This window comes from Protopterus annectens, chromosome 2.part0 (assembly GCF_019279795.1).
Source record: "Protopterus annectens isolate FY-2018-M chromosome 2.part0, PAN1.0, whole genome shotgun sequence".
NCBI classification, from domain to species: Eukaryota; Metazoa; Chordata; order Ceratodontiformes; family Protopteridae; genus Protopterus; species Protopterus annectens.
The window spans coordinates 327,209,330-327,227,623 of record NC_056728.1 but is presented as its reverse complement, the minus strand read 5'-3'; the positions used below and the strand labels follow the sequence as shown (position 1 = coordinate 327,227,623).

General features: G+C 41.1%; 1 protein-coding gene across 1 annotated transcript in view; it reads left to right on the top strand.

The window, feature by feature from the left end:
- The window catches only part of LOC122793087 (long-chain fatty acid transport protein 6-like), a 1,586,067-nt gene extending 1,568,540 nt beyond the window's left edge, over positions 1–17,527 (top strand). The window contains exon 10 of the mRNA XM_044060808.1: positions 10,512–17,527. Coding sequence (XP_043916743.1) covers positions 10,512–10,688 — 177 coding nt within the window. The 3' untranslated portion in view covers positions 10,689–17,527. The remainder of the gene's footprint in view (positions 1–10,511) is intronic.
- The last annotated feature ends 767 nt before the right edge of the window (positions 17,528–18,294 follow it).

Genomic DNA, 18,294 nt, shown 5'->3' with positions numbered 1-18,294 from the left:
TCAAGGCAAGGAATTCCAACTTGTGTGCAGGGTAGTTTCCTTCTGTGGGGATAAACTCCAACTGATAAAAGCCACAGGTCTCAGCTTCTTGTCATGCTCCTGGTAAAGGACTCCTCCTAAGCCATCCCTGCTAGCATCCACATGTAAAGTGTAGTCAGCATATGCCAACACAGGGGCATGTGTGAGGCAATACTTAAGCTGTTCAAATGACTCTTCATACTCAGGAGCCAAATGACTCTCGAGGAGTTCTTTAAAACCTCTCAGTCCCTTAGGCTTTTTCACAAGGATATCTTCATCTGTTTCATCTGCTTTCTCATCATTTCAGAGCAAATGGTTGAGGGGTCTTGCTACCTTTGAAAATCCTTCCACAAACCTTCTATAGTAACTACAGAACCCCAGGAAAGATCGCAGCTCTGTGATAGTTTTGGGTCTGGGCCAAGATGTCACCACTTTAACTTTGCTGGGATCTGTGGATATTCCATTTGCAGATACTGCCTGTCCCACATGGGTCACTGAAGGTTGGAAGAACTTGCATTTGTCCAATGACAGCTTCAGGCCTTCCTTCTCAGTCCTGTCCAGTACCTTCATCAGTCTTTCTTCGTGCTCCTCTAGGGTCCTCCCAAAGACAATGATGTCATCCAGGTAGACTAAGACTTCCAGGAGATGCATGTCTCCATCTGTCCTTTCCATGATTCTCTGGAAAGTTGCTGGTGCATTTGATAAACCTTGAGGTAAGCAATCAAACTCAAAAAATCCCAAAGGGGTGATGAAAGCAGTCTTCTCTTTATCTTCTGGGTGCCTAGGGATTTGATAGTATCCACTCCTTAAGTCTAGCACACTGAACCACTTACTGCCCACCCGGCAATTTATAGCATCTTCAATCTGGGGAGTTGTGTACTGGTCTGGAATGGTTCGCTGATTCAGAGTACGATAGTCAACACACATGCAAATTGACCCATTCTTTTACCTGGCAACGACAATGGGAGAGGCATATGGACTTCTTGACTCACGAATTATCCCTGCGGTTTTAGTTCTTCCAATTGTTTTCTTAAGTCCTCCAGATCTCCTGGGGCTACTCATCTGGAATGCTCCCTGAAGGGCCGGTCCTCTTTTACTCTTATTCGGTGTTCTGCACTTTTTGCACAGCCCACATTTAGTTCACTAGTAGAAAAACAATTTTTCTTTTTCATTAGTAGCTCTTTAACTTTGGTTAGCCACTCAGGGGGCAAGAGACCACCTCCTATCTCAATAACTTCCAGCTTCAATTCGTTGGCTCTGCTCTCATTCCTTGTCAATACAGAAGCAGGTAAGGGAGTGGCAGCATAAACATTTCCCAAATGCACTTGTGAACGCAGGTCAGTGGGAGTACTTCCTTTATTTTTCAACCCCACAGGCAAAGTGTCATAAGGATGCTTTAACTTGTCCTCAGGCCAAAGTTCTGGGAGTAGTTCCAGCCCTGGTGGCAAGTCACTTTCTGGATCTATTTCCATCATGAGATGAGAGGAAAATGTTTGTCCACACATCCTCACTTTGGCTCTCAAGCAGGTGACCTGACCAGGATGAATTATATGCTCTTTCCCAGACAGGGTCCACACATGAGCAATTTCATCTTTCTTACTATCCTTCTCCCTTTGAAGGGCACAGAAAACTGGTCTCGAGAGAAGATGTAGTGTTGGGTGTTCTTGGGTCAACTGAGGCATTAGCATTCTTCTGATGAGTTCAGTATTTGTCCCCACTAAAATAGATGCTGAATCCTTTCCTTTTGACCTGGGGCACACAACAGCGAGTGTTTGAAAAACTTCTGTTGACCCAACAACTGAAGTGGAAAATTCTAACTTGAGTGAGACATAACCATCATAAGGGAACTTCGTGTCACTTAGCCCCCAGATCTCTAAATCTTCTAACTTTTCAAATGGCAAATGCTTTAAGTATTTGTGGTAGACGTCTCTGTACAGAATGGTGATTTGTGCACCAGTATACAACAGTGCTTTACTATACACTCCACATGACAGGAGACGGTCCCAGTAGGCCCTTAGGTAGTTTCCTTTTCCGGTGGTGTTCAGCTGTACGGCACTCAGCATGTGGTTAAGGTACCACCGGTTGACCTCGCCATTTTAATGGATAAGACTCTTGCTTAGTAATGCTTTGCAGTCTCAGATTCTGAGATTTTGGCTGAGATGGCTTTTGAATTCAGTTGTTCACCTCAGATGAGCTAGAAGTCTGCATAGTAGGTAGTTTCTCTTCCCTATTACAAGGGTTAATGTGGAAAGGAGATCCAGGATGCTGTCTCTTGATGTTAGATTTTATGGAGCTCTTTGTAACTGGGCACTCAGCTGGCTCCTTCACTGAGGCCCTTTGAAGTTTCCATGCATTGCACTAGCCAATAATAGTTCATTCACTCTTTTCAAGTTCTCTGCATTAGGACACTGTCACTTTATATGCCCTGTATCTCCACAGCGAAAACAAAATCTAGTAGGAACTCTGAGCATTGGCTGATTTGGTTCTTCCCTGAGTCCTTTTATGGAGGTTCTAGCTGATGTATTCCTCCCTTAAGCTAAAGTTACCACAGTTTTCTGCAATTCTGCAACTGTCTCAGTGACTTGAGCTATGGCATCGGTCAGGGAAGACACCTGCATCTGCAACTGTGACACCTCTACATTGCGGACACTCTTGGCCATGACTCCTGTTTGAGTAGTGAGCACAGCTATAGGCTTCTGCTGGTGTTCACTTACTGTTTTAGTTGCTGTTGAACACTGAAATTTGGCTTCCAACAGGGCTTCCTCTTCCCTCACCTCTTTTACCAACTGAGAATAAGTTAGTCTTTTCCTTATTTCCCATCCTCATTTTCCACACAATGGGGTCCATAGCTTGAGCTCCCTGTAAAATTTGTCCGATCAGTACTTGGTCAGCTACTTTCGTATCTACCCCCTTCTTTAGGATGGTCTGGTGGAGCATTTTATCTAATCGCTTAATGTAATCAGATAGTTTCTCACCAACTTCTTGGTATTTATGTTCAAACTGATACAGTAGGTCAGCAGCCCTCTCGGTCCTTCCAAACACATCCTGCAGTACTCCTAAATAATCCTTGGCCATGCAATCTTGCTTACCCATCCTTAGGTTGTGTATGCTATCTGCAGCTAATCCCTTTAGATTTTCAGCTATCCACTGCTTCTTCTGAGATTCTGGGATATCCCACTCCTCTAGGGCTTGTGAGGCCTGATCCATCCAGGATTCAAAATCTTCCTCTCCCAGAGGTGTGGGTTGCTGGCCAGAAAAGAAATTCAATTTGCAGTACCCAAACCCAGTGAATGGCTGTGGAGGTTTTAAGCATTTTTCTACAATACTTCCCAAAGCATTCAAAACTTCAGGCCCTATAGTATTCATGGGAAGTGAAACTGCATCTTCTGGGTTCATGTTTCTGCTGGATTTGCTTTCCACATGTACAGGGCAATAGGGTGGAGTCCAGGGCAGTACAGGCAATCCCGGATGAGCCCCCAAATGTAGCGCACCCGCAGGTGTAGCTGAAGAGGTATGGGTTCCTTCCAACCTGACTCTGGCGACACCCCTGTAGGCCCAACACACCAAGGTGGCAAGAGGGACAGATTTTATTCTAGGTGACACATCTAGTTTAAAAAGGCAATAGCACAACCATAAACAAATTATTTCAGTAGTGCACCAGTTAGCAATAAAGTAAGGTGAGATATGCATCCAATAAAAACATACATTCACCCTCTTCCCCAGAACTCAACAGAAGAAAGTCTTGACATTCAAACGTGCACAAAGAAGGCAATATCATTGAGCAGTAAAGCTGTATAATGCAGCAATACAAACACTGGGATAAAATGCAATGTCATTAAGCAGTAAAAAAGTCATAATACAATACAGATATGAGAAAATGCAATGTCATTGACCAGCAAAATTCTTGAAGACACCAGTACTAACACAAGCAAAATGCAATGTCATTGAACAATGAGGATTTATAATGCAACAATACAAATATGAGAAAATGCAATGTCATTGAACAGTAAATATTCTTTAAGGCAGCAGTACTAACATAGCAACATGCATTATCATTGAACAATAAAGATTTATACTGCCACAATACAAATATGAGAGAATGCAGTGTCATTCAGCAGTACTATCGCCCACTACCCCCTTGATCAATTCTAAACAGACCAACTATGAAACACTCTATTATACCGTGTTCACTGGCCAGTGACTACTTACAGTCTTGCTGCCGGCATGATGTGGCCCAAGTTGGAGCCCATATGGAGCCAGTTACTTGTAATCTACAAAGCATTAAGGGGGGACCACAATCTTATAAAAATATAAAATGACAGCCAGAGTCTCTCACCACTCCATCGAGAATATCCTAGTGACCAGGCGCCGTGATTCCTCTGATGAGAAAAGTATAAAAATCACCTACCAGAACTCTGGTAATCCTCTATGGCTTCTCGGTACTAGGCCCAAGGGAACTCCTTTTCTTGCTGAATCATAGCAGGCATGGAACTACTGGTTTCAGACTTCTCTCCTGATTCCACAAAATACCATATCCAGAATTTCAGCAAGAGACAGACACAATCTACTACTTCACTTGCCTGTCCCAAAACACTAGAAAAGAAAATCCAGTCATGCTGCAAGGCCCTTTTCCCTTCAGCTCCATGTTTCAGTTTTCCCTCCTTCAGCTAGTGTTCCAGAATCCTCTTTCACTTTCGAAATTGTCTTTTATATTCCTGAAACGAGCTTCACCTTGTGGTGTAATGGAAAACTACAGTCTATTACTTCTACATGAAATACAGTGGGAGCTACAGGTGTAAGAAGGAGGTGAAACTTCTGAGTCTAGTGTGTGTGTGTGTGTGTGTGTGTGTGTGTGTGTGTGTGTGTGTGTGTATGTATGTATGTATTAATATGGGCAGAATGAAACTTTAGGATGGGTAAAGGAATGAGTCACTGTGCATCGGCATTAAGTATGAGAAATCCCAGAATGCCTTTGTATTGCTGTACTCGGTATGAAGTACTTACTGTGTAATAAATGAAAAATATTGTGTTCATGTTGCACTTGTAGTACAATAATCTTTATCATAAGGCAAAGATAATAATAAAGCTGTGTTTTTCTATCATAATGGTGCAAAAGCCATACTTTGGCTAATGATGCTGTATCACTGGATCTCTGTTACTGATTGAGACTGCAGATGTACAAGTTGTATGGCTGCTAATCACATTATGTTGTGGAACAGTTAACATTATTGTTTGATCAAGGCTATGAGCTGCTCACCACCTTTATCCTGTAGTCTAAAAGATTTGATTCCAACAGTCTCCATTTGACTAGTGTGCATCACTAAGCAGGTCACCTAACCAGATAATTTTACACCGTTTGCCCCTGAAAAGAGACACTTGTACACAGTGAGTTTACACACTTAAACAAGTAAACACCTCCTTTCCTGCAATTTTTCTCTGTCTTGTATATGTGTTTATGGTAAGCTTTTCTAATTTACTAACCACTGCACCATGGAGATCTTGTTCAAGAATGTGGTACATCTTTTATAAATCTCTAAAATATAATTTATGTTCTGTTTCACCAGCTGGGGTAGCAGTTCTCAAGCTGGTGTGACCTCTAAAATCTACTCCACTTTTTTTTGCGATTAAACCTTACACATTCCTTCTACTGTTCATAAAGTTTTCCATCTTGAAATTTTTACTGTATTACTTGTGTGTTAGTGAAGTTACTTGTGGCCTTGTAGAATCACCATAAAGTATTTCCTTTCATGCCCTCTCCGTTGTGGTAGTGTCACGCAAGGCTCAGGCCTTCAGCAACTGCTGTTCTTGTTGTTTAATACTAACTTAACCTGCAGCCTCAGAGGTCTGAATGCTGTCTAATTGAAAGCCCTTTACCTTTACATTTTTTGATTTACCATGGGGGATAATAGCTGTTTGCAAGGGACAATTTTAGAAAAGGTGAAGGATTTTGATGTTGAACAATTAAAAAGTAAATTGTTGTGTAAGGAGACTGTTTTCATTTTGAAGTTTAATACACTGACACCTGCTGGGTTAAATTCAGAATGCAGTTGGATAATGCTCATTTAATGTAATTAATGTTTTTCATTGATTGTAATTATTTAATTAGATAGGGTATTTGTATGTGTTATAGCCTGTGCTTTTTTGTACTCTTAAAAGGCTTTGTGCTGAGGCTCAAGAGTTTTGTGACTCAAGGATGCCTACCTTCATATCCTCCTCCATTCCCTTTTCAGGAAACTTTCGTGTTTCTCTGTTTCTTCCTTGCATTTTCAGTTCTCTACTTTGCCCTTTGGCCTTTCTACTTTCCCAAGGGTATTCACCAAATGGCTTGCTCCTGCCATTGCTTTTTGTAGGACAAGAGGGATTCAGATCTTTCCTTATCAGGACAGTGTGCTCATTCAGGACTTCTACCCCGAGGCACTGCTTCAGGATCTCCAGTTTACTATTTCCCTGCTGCTGAGTCTGGGGTTCACCATAAATTTTCAAAAGTATGTCTGGACTCCTTTTCAGGATCATGTTTTCCTTGGTTACAGGATCCAGACCATCCCCATGCTGGCATCTCTACCTGCCCCCAGGCCCTGTCTCCGATTGCCTTTTTCCAGTCATTTCTTCCCCCGGATTCAGTGATGGCCAGAGACTTTCTCAGGGTCCTTGGGTTTATGATATATACCATTCCCAATGCTGCCTGTGGCCAGGCTCTATATGAGAAAGCTTCAGTGGTACCTCAAGTCAGTGTGGCTTCAACATTGTCGCCCCCTGTACTTCTTAGCTCCCTTCCTTCCCTGTTTCATGCTTGAACTTCAGTGGTGAATTAATCAACTTCTTCCCAACCCAGGGCTTCCTTTCCAGTCTTCATTCCCAACTCTAGAACTCTTTACAGATGCCTTAGACAGAGGTCATGGAGCTTCCTTCGGCTTTCTCAAGGTTCAGGGTCTATGGCCTCTTCATCAGGGGTCAGACCATATCAACATCAAAGAGATGAGGGTTCTGCTTGTAGATCTCCAGGCTTTTCTTACCCTGTTTCATCCTGAACCCTCAAAGTTTTCACAGGCAATAATCACAGTGATGTGGTATGTCAACAAGCAGGTTTTGGGATCATGAAGTCCAGTATGAAGTGACTCTTCATTCCCTCAGAGCATAGTTTAGTGGCAGACTCTTTGAGCAGGTCCAGCACACAAGCTCACAAATGGATGCTTCACAGAGATGTGCTCTGGATATTTCCATTGGTGGGTTATTCTTCAGGTAGATCTTTTTGCCTCCCCACTGAACAGAAAACATCCACTATTCTATTCCAGAGTCCCAAGTCCTCTGGCTTAGAAAGTGGATTCCCTGTAAGGAGATGTTTCTGTATGCCTTCCCTCCCCTTCCTCTGCTTCTGAGAGTCTTGCACAAGATCAGGTAGGACTCTCCCAAAATATTGTTGGTGACTCCCTTTTGGCCCTCACAGTATATGTTCCCCCTTCTTTCTCACTTGGCAAGGGGCAATCACCCCAAGTTACCTCACCAGGTGGACCTTCTCTCACAAGACAAGGGGTCTCTTATCCATTCTCACTTGTCCACTCTTCGACTGATGCTGTGGGTGATAGCGTTTTGATCTTGTTTAGGAACCTTTTTTTCTGAGGACATGTTTCAGGTCCTGCAGGAGACCAGGAAATCATATTTGTATGAATGGAAGAGATTTTCTGTCTGGTGTCGCTCTTGCCATCAGGATCCTTTACCTGCAGAGGTTCCTTTGGTCCTCTCTTATTTCTGTGATCTGTTCCATGCTGGGTTGGCATATTCTTCAGTTAAAGCTCACCCATCAGTAATTTCTGCTTGTTTGCCCTTTAATCCTCCTCTGGCCTCCAGATTTGAGGTCAACCAGTTTCTTAAAGGCATGTTTTATATCAGGCCTCCCAGGAAGCCCGTTCCGGGTTTCTGGGACCTCATTTTTTTTCCCTTGAAAAACTGCCTGAGGATTTTTTTGAGCCTCTGCTGCTTCGGCTTCCTTACAGTATTGCACTTGGAAGACTGTTCATCTTTTAGCCCTCAATTCAGATAAGAAAGTGTCTGAGCTTCAGACTCTCATGGCCATTCCATCCTTTTAAGTTTTTCAAAGAGACAGGGTGTCTCTTCGTATTAATCCTCCTTTTAAGCCCAAGGTGGTCATTGAGTGATATTTTAATCAGTCTATTCATTTGCCTTCCTTTTTTCCTTCTCCACAGTCTGCTAGTGAGAAGGTTCTTTACACCTGGGATTTGCATAGACAGCTCAGCTATTATTTAGGTAAAACTGAGGATATTCACAAATCTGAGCAGCTTTTTGTTTCCTTTCATCTCACATCTTTGGGTTTGGTTGTTTCTAAGCAAACCATCTCTTCCGGAGTTTCTAAGGCCATTTCTTTTTGTTACTCTTTTCATGCGAAATGTCTTTCCTCATCAGTAAAGGCTGATTGTACCAGAGCTATTGCTTCCTCTGGTGCTTTTTTCAAAGAGCTAGATACCAGTTACATCCTTGAGGCTACTACTTGGTCTTCTGTCCATACCTTCATTAAGCATTAGAAGTTGAATATTATTTCAAGGGCTGCAGCTGGCTTTATCAGAGCTATCCTGCATGAGTTTCTTGAGGGTTCTTCAGTGCCATCCTCCTCCCAGGCTTTATCTAGAGCTTTTGTACTCTCCATTATGTTAAGAATACTGCAACAGTGATATGAAAGGACATAGTACAGTTGTGTAAAGTCTTACCATGACAGTAGATGTCCTTCCAAATCACTGTTGCAGTTTACGCTCCCTCCCTCCTGCCCCTTCTGCTCCAGCCTGTTCTCCTTGCCCTCCTGGCTGAGGCATTCATCTCTTTCATTACTCCTCCTTTGTAAACATGTTCCTCCTGGAACCTAGAGACATTCTGTTCCTCCTGCGTTTTTTTAGTTCTGAACTGTCCACATCCATACATCACCTGTATACCCTACGCCTTGTGCAGTGAGGGTATGTGTGACATATGGTGCCCTGTAGATACAAATGGCTTTGGTATACTGACCGGACTTTGGGCTGTCCTTGGCAGGAGATCCCTTATGTTATGAATACTGCAACAATAAAGAGAGGAACATCTACTGTTATGGTGTAAGATTTTACAGAGCTGTACTTTTTCTCATTTCAGGTTCCTCCACTAATAATTATAAAATAAGTAAATAAAAGTTAATTTGCTGCTGATTAGAAATACATGTGCCTATAAATTTGAGAATAAATATTCCAAAGAATATGGAGGCTGTCCATTAAAGACCACAATTACATCATCACTTGCTCTTGCACAAGTTGGTCTTGCCTGACATGTGTGCCCCCACCACTGTCACCACACACACACACACACGTTACTTAAAATAAACTGCTTAGGCCGGTTTCTGCATACACACCTTTCTGGCAGTTGTAGATGCTGGCTCTTTTGTCATCTATCTCTGTCTTTGCTTATACTGTTAGTTGCAGTGTTGATTTCACGTAGGTCTGTTATTTACCTGTGACATATATGAGTGTCCTATCAAGTACAGTTCAACTGCTCATTCTGAAGTCTTTCCTCAGCCACTAGAGGGTCTGCTTGTAGTTTATTAATTTCACCTTTTCTATACCACATCCAGCCTAATGATATGGCTGTGCAAATTCCCCAGTGAATCCTTTCTTCCTCCCCAGCACATCTTCTCAAAGCTGAAGCTATTTTCCATAGGTGGTCAGAATGTTTACATCATAGCTCTTGTCTGAGGCTGGTGAATGTCTTGTTGAGGTAGGGCATTCTACTCAGGGATACTTACTGTGTGATTCCACTCACTGATCCCCAGGGTAGCAGAGCTGTTAGCCTCTTGGCAAGGCCTACGATGTCCACTTTTGTCTTTTTGCAGCGCTTACTACCTGTCCTCCACTAGGTAGTGCCCATGCTCTAGACCTGTCTGCATCCCTTCCTCATTCAGGGATGGGGAAGTTAACATCAGTTATTCTCTTCTGACTCCCACCCCTCTATTTGGCTTGTTATCCAAATCATGTTCATCAAACTACAGTCTGACCTGTATTGCTTTATACCACGGGGCTGGCAAATTAATAATCTGCTTATCTTTTCCTTTATTTTTTTTTTCAGTATTATAAGCTACCAGTGTCTCTGTATCTACTGTTATATGTACCATTTTGCACACATTTAATACAATTTTTCATTTAAGCATGTTAAATGTATGTTGCACAGTAGCCGCTTGAGTGTGGGTCATGGTGAAAAGGTCAATTAGATCAGCTGACCCTTATAACAAGGAAGCAGATTTCTTCAATGTTCTGTCTGAGTATCATCAACTTATGTGGCACAGCTTGCATATCTTGGCTAATATGAAGTCACTGTTGGCAGAAGACGACACTAATTTTCACTCATAACCTGATGTATAAACATTGGTCAGTTACTACAACTCGATACTGAGAAACAGAAAGTTGGAAACTTCAATTTGTACTTGGGTCAGATGGTAATTTGTTTCCCTTTTTTTGTTCTTTCAGAAAGCAATAGAAATTACAGGAACATTCAAGCAGCAGAAATTCAAACTGGTGGAAGAAGGTTTTAATCCATCTGTGATCTCGGATCCACTTTACTACTTTGACGCCGCACAGAAAAGTTATGTTCCAATGACAAATGAAATGTATGACAGAATTCTTAACAATCATCTTAAACTGTAGGTTTTTTTTACTGTATAATATAATTTAACACTTTATAATTGACTGCAGAGTGCCAGTACCTGCTGAGGGAGAATTATACTTCCTGTAGTGCAGGTGAATCTAGACATATAATAGTTTTTGTGGAACTAATAGAAGTATTACTGTTATGTAATGATAGACTGGGTTTGGTGGGAACAACACAGGTCTGCTTATTAATACATACCTTGTTCCGTCAAATTATATCTCAAGTACCAAAAAGCCTTTGCCTCCAAGGATCAGCATTACTTGTACAATGGACTGCATTGCAACTTAAGAATTTTTTATATTTTGTGTGTAAAAGGGAATCAGTTGTCTATTCAAGAAAACAGTTCTGTTTTAACTGATAATTCTAAATAGAGACCTCTCAACATTACTTTTTAAATGTCACTTGACTTTGTCTCTATTATGTCACGTGAAGAAGGTTGTTCAGTGGGGGTTGAGTTGTGATTGTTTGTGGTGTCTGTTGACCACATTCTCCAACCTGTGTGTTATATCCAATATATCCATGAGATGTTCCTTTTTGTGCCTGAATTTATTTTTATAGGATGCTTATAAGGATACATTTCTGTCCACTAACATCGCATTATGAATAGCTACACTTCAGTAACATTACAGAGCCCTCCTCATTTTATATTTCTGTGCCTGTGTCTTAAGTCTCCTCCACACATGATACCATCCAGCAGACAAATATAAACACGATGCCAGTCTTTCTCTTCCGTAGTGGCAAAGTGCATACTTCAAGAGAATTCTAGTAATTACTTAAATATATTTTTCTTATTTTAGTAATACTCTAATTAAAAGGGTTCTCATTGCTTAGGTCAGCAAGAGAATAGATTGCAAGGTACACGTGCCCCTGAAAACTTTAGCTTTTAGTGCTTGCTTTCAGGTCAGTAGCATTTATGTTGCTTTCCAAGGCTGCTGACTGTCATGAAGAGGTTCTAGTTTTACCAAAGATTTACTGCCATGCCTTACAGCACTGTAGGCTTTTTGATCTGTATGGCCTGGTTTCCATTGTGCTGCTTCACTCTGTGACAGTATCTGAAATCTAGCATTTTGATATGATACCCCAATCTTATGGAATATATTACCGTAATTTGGTAACCCTCTGTAAAACACTGCCATTTGTTAACATTCTCTTCAGTGCAATTTATGAGCATCTGGAAACTATAGTAAGTCAAAAGAAAGGGGTCTGTTTTATTGCTGAAACTGTTTTATGTTGTCACTATCCAGTATGGTTAAACAGTGTTCTGTTCTTGCTACACCAGTAGCTAAACGTTTGATTCTGTGCATAAAATAACTTCATATCAATCACTGTCAGGCAGTTAGTTTATAAACCAGTGCAGTCTTTCTCAGCAGCAAAACAGCAAGCCAGAGTCAGCACCACTTCAACTCTCAGTTGTTTACAGTCATTGAGTGTAAGTTTCATCACATGGATTTTATCAGATGCATGATTACAGCACACCACAAGATTAATTAAAAAGCTAGTAATTTCCTTTGTTTGAATCATCCAAAAATATTAACTAGTTACCTACTTCACATAATCCATAACCTCATAAATCAGTTTCTGCAAAAGGGTGCTTTTCATGCCACTTCAGACTTCAGCAATTTGCTCAGCCTCTATCTTTTCTGAAAGCTTGGTGTTAATTTTTTAACTGAATTGATGTGATTTGTCAAAATATTTTTGCTAAAAGATATTTGGGTTCTAAAAACAGAAAGGGCTTCTTTGTCATGGAGCCAAACTGTAGTAGATGAGTACCTCATAAAGCAATGTAGTTTGAGTATGCTGTGTTCTAGGTCAGCTCACCAGCTCTGTTTTGCATGCATCATTTACCCCTGAGCAGGCTGTATGGGCACAATGCCGAGGGCCAGCATCCATAATTTGTTCATCTTGAGAGGGTTGGTTATCAAACACTGTAAATCATTCCCAGTGGAATATTGAGATGTGATTGTCTTTTGCAAACATAAACTACCCCTCCCACATAAATACCGATGAGTCATTTTGGTAACAATAACATTTTGATGGAGGAGAAATGCATGCCTTTAAACCAGTTGTCATTGGCATAAATGACACAGTGACTTCCTGTCACACAGTCCAGCAACAGACTTCTGACTGAGAAGAAGGTACTTATAAAATGCCTTTCACCATCTTAAATAATTAGAGGTATCCTTGAAAATGCTATACTACATTATAAGGGGAACAAATAGCCTTCAGAAGTGCATTGTGTTATGTCAAAAGTGTTAACAGTATGTCAGGAATTTCAGCCAAGTAACAGAGAATTCTGGAGGGAAACAAGAGCTTTCCTGAAAGGATGTAAACTATGTAACTTCCTCCCACTTTTGGATTACCCCCAAAGACATTTACTAGGTTAGGAGTGTGGAACGTGGAAACATTATTACACCTACCTCTGACTTTACCAGTCTGTGTTGTACAACCAGCTTGCCTTCTGTAACTTTAACTTTACCTCATTTAGGGCTTTCGTGTACAGCCTAATATAAATTTAACTTTGTCAATATGGTGAATAGATCAGTTTCAAGTATATGTCTACTCCCACTCGTGAGGTGCATGCTCTCCTCTTTTAAATGTGGTCCAGGCCATTTATTTTATTTAAATTTGTTGACTGGGTTAGGGTGCTGATTATTGAAAGGACCTATTTCAGACTCTGTTCAGGAGGCAAACAGCATACATGATTGTTTTCAGCAAGAAGTGCAGTAGTTCAGGGAAGAAATACAGTATCTACTCATATTGTTACCAGGTATGATTAAATTACACAGTCACTCTGCAGTATTTACACAACCAGCATGTATCTTTTAATTTGCTTATCACTGGCATACTCATACAATCTGTACATATTATATTTTATAGTTAATGGACAAAAGAGCTATAGTGGGTAGAGAGTTGCTAAGAAAGACTAAGGGCATTCCGTAAACCCCCTTCCAGACTGAATTCCTCTTTGGACATGTTTCCCAAGAACTATTGAGATGCTTACAAAATTGGAAATGTGTTAGCCAACTGAGGGTGTCTTCAGTGACTGTTTTTTTCTTCTTTAAACTCCACCTCGCCCTCAGAATGAAGAGGGTCCCTGGTAATCCGACAGTATTACTTCCCATGACTGTGGCTACACTGTCTCCCAGGAGTATGAGCCACTTGGCATAGTCCCAGCCGCATTGCAGATCCACATAAAGGATCTTGTTTTCCTATTTTGTCCTAGCCTAGTTAGCTATCAACACAGGCTAGTGGGTTTTAAACATGATCTGTAGCTTGCTGCATCCTAGAACTGTTAATGTTCAACCTTAGAAGGTTCACCTGAAAGATGGTCTAGTTTCTGCTGAGCTCTTGGATGTGGCCTGGGTATTTGTCAGTGTAGTCATGGAGCTTTTCCCCTCTGTTGAGAGGTAAACAGTTCTATTCCTACCTTTTACTTGCTCCATAGAGAGACGCAGCCTGCTCTTCAGTGAGCACATCCTTTATGTCAATTTCTGGAGAGTGCTTCTCTGCGGGTGGGGGTGCCTTCTGTACCAGAGTACATGGATGGTATCACTAAACTGATGTATGCGTATTGGTACATCATTGCCATAGGACCTCACAGGAAGTTCATTTGTTTGACTCCATCTGGGCTTTTCTTTCAGTACACAAGGTTTCTAAGTTTATATTAGAACCGTTCTGTAGACTGAGTGTTTAAGCTGATAGGTACTTGGCAGAAGCCTTGCAGAAGAAGGAACTTCTTGTCTTCCCTTCCTAGACAGCTGGCTTGTGGTGGTCCTTTTAAGCATCTCCCCAATAAGCAGCCCTTTCATGGGTAATTCTAATGTTGCAAATTCTGGGGTTTCCATATATTCGAGCAGTCTTATCTGAGTCTAGCACAGAGGATTGCAGTCACTGGGGCAGAGTGTTCATTGTCTTTCATTCCTGTCTACAGAGAGGGCCAAGAATGTCTTAGATCTGGCAACCTGTGTGAGTTTATAGTACAGCCCAGACATTGATGCTGCTGTATTTCTTGGTTTTCATAGTCTTGTTTTTCAGAGGTTCTTTTTACATGCCTGAGGATGAAAGCACTATACTGGGCAGTGTAGTGCCTATAGGTGCACATCCTTCACAGTCCTGTTGCTGATGCTTTCCACTGGGCAGAAGAATGGTTGACAATGTGCACCAATCTTAGTGTTGGCCGTCCATTTCTGCAACAAAGCATTTCAAATTGCCTGATAATGAATGCTTTCCCGGAAAGTTGGGTACACTTATAGTTTCATGTCTTATGCAGATAACATGGAGCCCTGGTGAAACTGAGCTTCGCTAACCTAGCTGACAATGTTTCTCATCCTCAAAGTTTTTTAAGAGGAACCAAGACCTGAGCCCTTCCTGCTCCAGTTGGGCAACCAGGCCTTGTGAGTAATATGTGAACAGAACAGACAGTGTAGCACTTGCTTATGTGTCCTCTGCAGAGATGTGATGCAGATGTCCTTCTATTCATATACTGCAGTATCCTTAACATGGGGGAGTCCACCTCTGGTTGACTCATACGGCTGGCTGTTTTACCAAAGTTAAATGTTACTGTGAAGGTACGTGAATCTGCAGACAATTTAGCACTTGCTTCTGTATCCTTTGTAGAGATGTGATGCAGTTCTACCATTTGATCCATTGACTGGGTCATCACTCACAGATGTCCACATCCCAGGAAACATGAATGCATAGGGAACATCCTCATTCATAACTTCAGTCCTCTACTGGTGCAGGGAGAAGTGGAACCCTGCATGGTTGGTGTCTTCCAGGAGATAAAACCCTGGGGGTCTTTCCTCTGTGCTGCTCAGATCAATAGTGCAAGTGGTGGGTGCGGTTGTTGGTTGCTTTATGCACTTTATAACACCTTTTCAGTGACTGTGTGCCTTCTGGCAGCATTCAGAGAACAAAGAACAACATTCATCATCACTGTTTCATGGTGGCTTAGAAGGGTATAATTTCTTTTTGTCAGTTCCCTAGCAGTACAGAAAACTATCGCAATACATGACAAAAAAAAGTACCTCCATATCTTGAATATGTCCAGTTTTACTCATACTAGGAGCAGGAAAATGGGCCAGTTGTTTGTCCTCTTTGCTCCAGGGAAAGAGAGTCCTCTGGGTAACTGAGCAAACCCTAAGTATTGCTAATTGCACTTTTTCCTCATAGCTGGTTAATTCCCTGTGGAAACTGGTTCTGTTAATTGCCACGTCACCAGGGTTATGTCTGCTTTCAGTGCTTTCTTATGTAATCTCCCCATTTCTTACATTTTTGATACAGTTATCTGGCTGCCAGTTCACATCTTCACCAGGCACTGTTGATGGGACCATTTTTTCTGGCCTTTGAGCTCCTTTAGGATGTCAGTGCTTCAGGACTCTGCCTTCTGAACTTTTGTCTTTTGGCCTTTTTCTTACTTGCGGCCTTCCAAAGAGCTTGTCATCTCACTGCTTGAGATTTTTCCCAACACCTATGCAGGAGATAAGTGCTCATGATACAATGCCATGAATGATGGATAATTAGAGCATTCACATCAGTCCACCCTTTCCTCTATAGAAGGAACCATAAAGAAAATATGTAATTTTATAGTCTTGTCGTAAGTATCTAACTGATGAGTGTATTGGGCTGTTTGCCATCTTTGGCTCATGATTACATGCTGTGCTGTATCAGAAGGTACTCAGTGCTGTTTGTACAGAAACGAGATGTGTTTCCACTGGAGTGGGATCATCATTAGAGGAAACCCAGCAGTAACTTGCACCAGAGGGTCATTCCTCAGGTCAGCTGTTGATAGTGACTACATATCTTGTTTCCCATGTTCAGCTGGATACAGTTTTACATTTTTTACTGAAAGTGGATTTAATGACATGATGATTTAAATATTTTCAAAAATAGCTAGCCATTTGTGTCTGTGTGTGTGTGTGTGTGTGTGTGTGTGTGTGTGTCCACACGCGCACATACACAACTATAGATATCCCATTAAACTCCACTGACTACAGCACATTTTTTATATATCAACTGTCTTGGCCGTACTTGCACTGTATAGGTATCTTAATCATGACCCCTTCATCAGTTCTGTGGTGTGGAATCTCATTTGAGGTGAAAGCAAGTAGGATGTTAATGAGTGGTTCCACATTGTACATGAAGGAAGACTGTTGCCCTTCTGTCTAGTCTAATCCCAAAATATGGAAATTGATGTGCAGTGTTCTGTAAGTGTAGACATTTCTCTATTGTAAAACGGAAAACCGATGCTAAATGCAGACACCATGTGGAAGTACTCCCTGTTCTTTAGACTACAGTTCCACTGAAGTGTCAAGCTTTTCTCATCATAGAGTGCTTTTTCTTCTCTTCATTCAAACCCCAGAAATGCTTCATACTCAGTGGAATACAAATAAAACATTATTTAAGTAGTACTTTTACGGATTTCTGTTTGAAGCTATTTCTCTGCACACTAGTTTGACTTTTTATGAAACGTTCATTATTTCCTTCTGGCATTTGTTGTATTATCTTGGGAATCATGTAGGCTAGGAAGGGTGGCTACATCCTTAATGTAATCAAGGAAGATCACTAATTCTAGTTGCAAACTCAATAACTAGCTTTAAACCTAGTAATTGAATACAGTCAGCCTTTTAAATCATGTGTATGATTCATCTTTCACATACTACAAGCTTTAACACCTCAGTCAGGGAATAAAAAGCATTAAATAAGCTAATCTGTCAGACTTAGCTTTGAAGTGTAACTTAATGTTATTTAACAGATGGCGTCTAACAATTGTCATAGGAGATGATTGCAAAAGGCAAACTGACATTCTTGTACAAGACAGTCAAAAAGAAAGGGAGAAAAACAGAGAGGTCAAAGTATTTTCACTACATGTCTCTGGAGATATCACTACAGAGCCCTCAGTGTCCCCATAAAATTACATCAGAGAGAAGAAAAACCTTTGTTATGGATGACCATCAGTCATGGCATTTTAGGTTATAACATACAGGAAACTGTTAATGCCTTAGTCTGATTTATGAGCATTAGTCCTGATAAAAATAGCAAGATGGGATGAATTGTTTAGCTTTGTGTTGTGAGTAGTCATAGATGTTTTTGATGACACAGTTTTTTTCTTTCATAATCAGGAGCTGAAATTTGTTTTTTTGTCACTAGAGGCTAGATGTTTACTTTCTTAAAACCTTGAATTTCTGTTCTTTTTTATGCACATGTGGGTGTGAAGTAAGTCATCTTCCACTGCATTCTTGCCTTCTTTAGGTTGCGATCTTCATTTCTGGTTTAACTTATGAGTCCGTCCTCTGAAGAAGAGGGCTGTGGAGTTGTAGGCAGTTCTGTTTTATTGCCATCATCATTCAGTGTATTTGGAAAAATGTCTTTTGAATAACCTCATTTACAGATGAAGAGTTGCATGACCTGATGCTAGTAATATGTGGGTAGATGTATGGTTGGATTTTTACATTAAGTTTTTATGGGCTGTGATATTTTGAAACCTTTACTAAATTTCATGGAGAACTTATTTCCTGTGTTTGGATGCAGTTTGTTGTCATGTGGTTAATGATGACATCAGCTGCGTATTTTAAAACTGGGGAAGGAGGCAGACTGCACAAA